The sequence below is a fragment of the Sinocyclocheilus rhinocerous genome, unplaced genomic scaffold (genome assembly GCF_001515625.1).
Source record: "Sinocyclocheilus rhinocerous isolate Xijiao unplaced genomic scaffold, SAMN03320098_v1.1 scaffold4107, whole genome shotgun sequence".
Classification (NCBI taxonomy): domain Eukaryota; kingdom Metazoa; phylum Chordata; class Actinopteri; order Cypriniformes; family Cyprinidae; genus Sinocyclocheilus; species Sinocyclocheilus rhinocerous.
The window spans coordinates 17,284-19,967 of NW_015654536.1; the positions used below are offsets into that span (position 1 = coordinate 17,284).

The following is a 2,684-nucleotide window of genomic DNA, read 5'->3' on the forward strand; positions in this document are numbered from 1 at the left end:
AATCTGAGCTCCCTAAATGGTAAGTTAATCATTAATTACTAGTGTGTTTGTGCTCAACTAATGCTTAATTGTGAACAAGTTAACCATTAATTAATGCTTAACTAATGCATTATTCTGGACCCCTATTCTAAAGTGTTACCAAATGTTCCTCTCATTTATTGATTCCTTTGGCTGTGTAATTATATTTTACACATCTAAAATGCTTTGACAATACTGTAGCACATATGACATACAGATATATACAGAATATGCTTTTATCTCTTAAAATTGTTTATTCTTTTACTTATTTTTCATCCATGTAGACTGACTGAAACCCCTGTGATGGCATGCCGTCTGATACCCTACACGTGTGGTCTGCAGCTGTCCTGGACATTAAGTTCAAACACGCTTGAATTCTTAAATTTTGACAAGTCATATGTAAACAAAACAAAACTCAGCCGTGGAGGTCGCGGGTTAATTGTGGTGAGCTGGATATGTTACAAACATACGACATGGCACATCTGTAGATCGTTAAAACAGAATTTAAACATTCTGATATATCGCCAAAACAGATGTCATAACACATCTGGTGATCATTAAAAGACGATTTAAACAATATCCTATTTCATGATGGAGGTCACAGGTTAATTATGGCACTCCGGATATATGTTACAAACATATGGCATAACACATCTGGTGATCATTAAAGGACAATTTCTGCATTCTATTATTTCATGACAGAGTTTATATAAGCCAGATATATTACCAAAACAGATGTCATAACACATCTGAAGACCATTAAAAAAAGTAATAAGCTTACTCCCTAAGGGATTGGGTCAAAGGTCATAGTCATCAATAAAAAAATTTGTCATAAGCTGCATACGTAATTACTACTTGCCTTGTTCATCAGTCTGCATGGATTTATTTTTTTTAATCCAAATAAAGTTTAGCAATACTTCATGATGGGACATTAGGTCATTTTAAACTTAAATGTGGAAAGTATCATATAATTTAAATGACACATCCTCTGACAGACTGACAGGAGTGGTAAGTAAAGTTGAACTAATCTCTCTCTCTCTCTCTCTCTCTCTCATTCAAACATCCTCAGCTGGAAGCAGAACGAATCAAGAAGCGCTTGATATAAACATGAAGGTTGTCTACAGCAGTCTGTCGCTTTTACTGGGTAAGTAAAACGTACAAAACTTCAGTGTGTCTAATATCTTCTAGTGATTCCAACTTTTTTTGTTTTACTACTGCAAGTTTTACTATTCTTATCCTACACTCTCAGAAAAAGGTACAAAAGTTGTCACTGCAACAGTACTCTTTGAAAAGGTACAAATTTGTCCCTTATTTACCCCAAAGGGTGCATACCTTAAAGTACCTAATACAGTACTTACCTACCTAAGTACATTAGTACCTAAAGTGTACATTTTAGCACTTTTATAGTATACACATTTGTACCTTCTGGGAAAAAAAAAAACACTCCAGTGACTGCTTTTGTACCTTTGTACCTGTTTCCTCATAGTTTTAAGCCTAAAACTTAATTAACAAAATGTCATGAGGTTTATGGTTCTATTTAAAACTAAGCATCATTCTGTGTTTCTCATTTCTTTTAGGGTTTTTTTCAGTTCAAATGAAGGCAAATGGAACAGAAGGTTAGATTACATTGGTCAAACATTATTATATGTCACTATTACTTTTCTTCATTCAAACTGTATACTTTATAACAGACTTGATATTTATTTAGATTATTTTATTTAGTGTTAGTGTGTTTTAATATTCTTTATCAAGGGGCTATAGATTTTTAATATCAGCCATACACATTTCTGTTTAAAGTCATAGGTGTGTTTTAAACAATATACCTGTACTTTGACTAACTATTTGACTGGGCCTTAACTTACGTGCACAGATAGTCGGGATGAGACTATGTAAAACATCCAACGTTCATTTGGTTTTACGTGCCATTTAGGGTTTATCTCAAATAAATTAATTCAAATAATGGAGCTGCAGTTTGCATTAACATTTAGTTGATGCCCTCAGGCCATCCAAGATGTAAATGAGTTAGTTTGTTCATGGGAACAGATTTGTAGAAATGTAGCATTGCATCACTTGCTCAGCAATGGATCATCTGCAGTGAATGGGTGCCGTCAGAATGAGAGTCCAAACAGCTTATAAAAACATCACAATAATCCACAAGTAATCCACAGCACTCCAGTCCATCAGTTAAGGGCTTGTGAAATGAGAAGAAATGCATACATCATTAAGATGTTTTAAATTTAAAACGTAAAATACAAATCCATAATCCATAATAACGCTTGTTCCAGTGGAAAAAAGTCATCTTGTCTGAATCAGGAGAGAAATATGCAGATGTGTGTTTTATACCAATGTATATTTGTGGTCTTTTTTTTCTTTTATTCTTTTCCATTTGTTTGATGACATATTGCAATAAATGTAAAACATTCTACACCTATAATCATTCCAATTAGATGTGTATAGTACGGAAGTTCTAAGCGGCCATGCAATATATTTTTTTCCCTTCTTGTTTTCTCGTTATAACGACTTAATTTTCTCGTGATCTCGACATAACGAGAGTTGTTTTCTCGTTATAACGACTTAATTTTCTCGTGATCTCGACATAACAAAAGTTGTTCTCTAAGTTACAAAACTGCGCCAACAGGTGGCACTATTGACCTGAATATAACTGA

The 2,684-nt window shown here is 33.7% G+C and overlaps 1 protein-coding gene across 1 annotated transcript in view; it reads left to right on the plus strand.

Moving 5' to 3' along the window:
* The first annotated feature begins 609 nt into the window (after window positions 1-609).
* LOC107717630 (uncharacterized) overlaps window positions 610-2,684 on the plus strand; it is a 10,132-nt gene continuing 8,057 nt past the window's right edge. Inside the window, exons 1-3 of the mRNA XM_016524442.1 lie at window positions 610-622; window positions 1,088-1,162; window positions 1,596-1,634. Of these exons, the coding sequence (XP_016379928.1) occupies window positions 610-622; window positions 1,088-1,162; window positions 1,596-1,634 (127 nt within the window). The remainder of the gene's footprint in view (window positions 623-1,087; window positions 1,163-1,595; window positions 1,635-2,684) is intronic.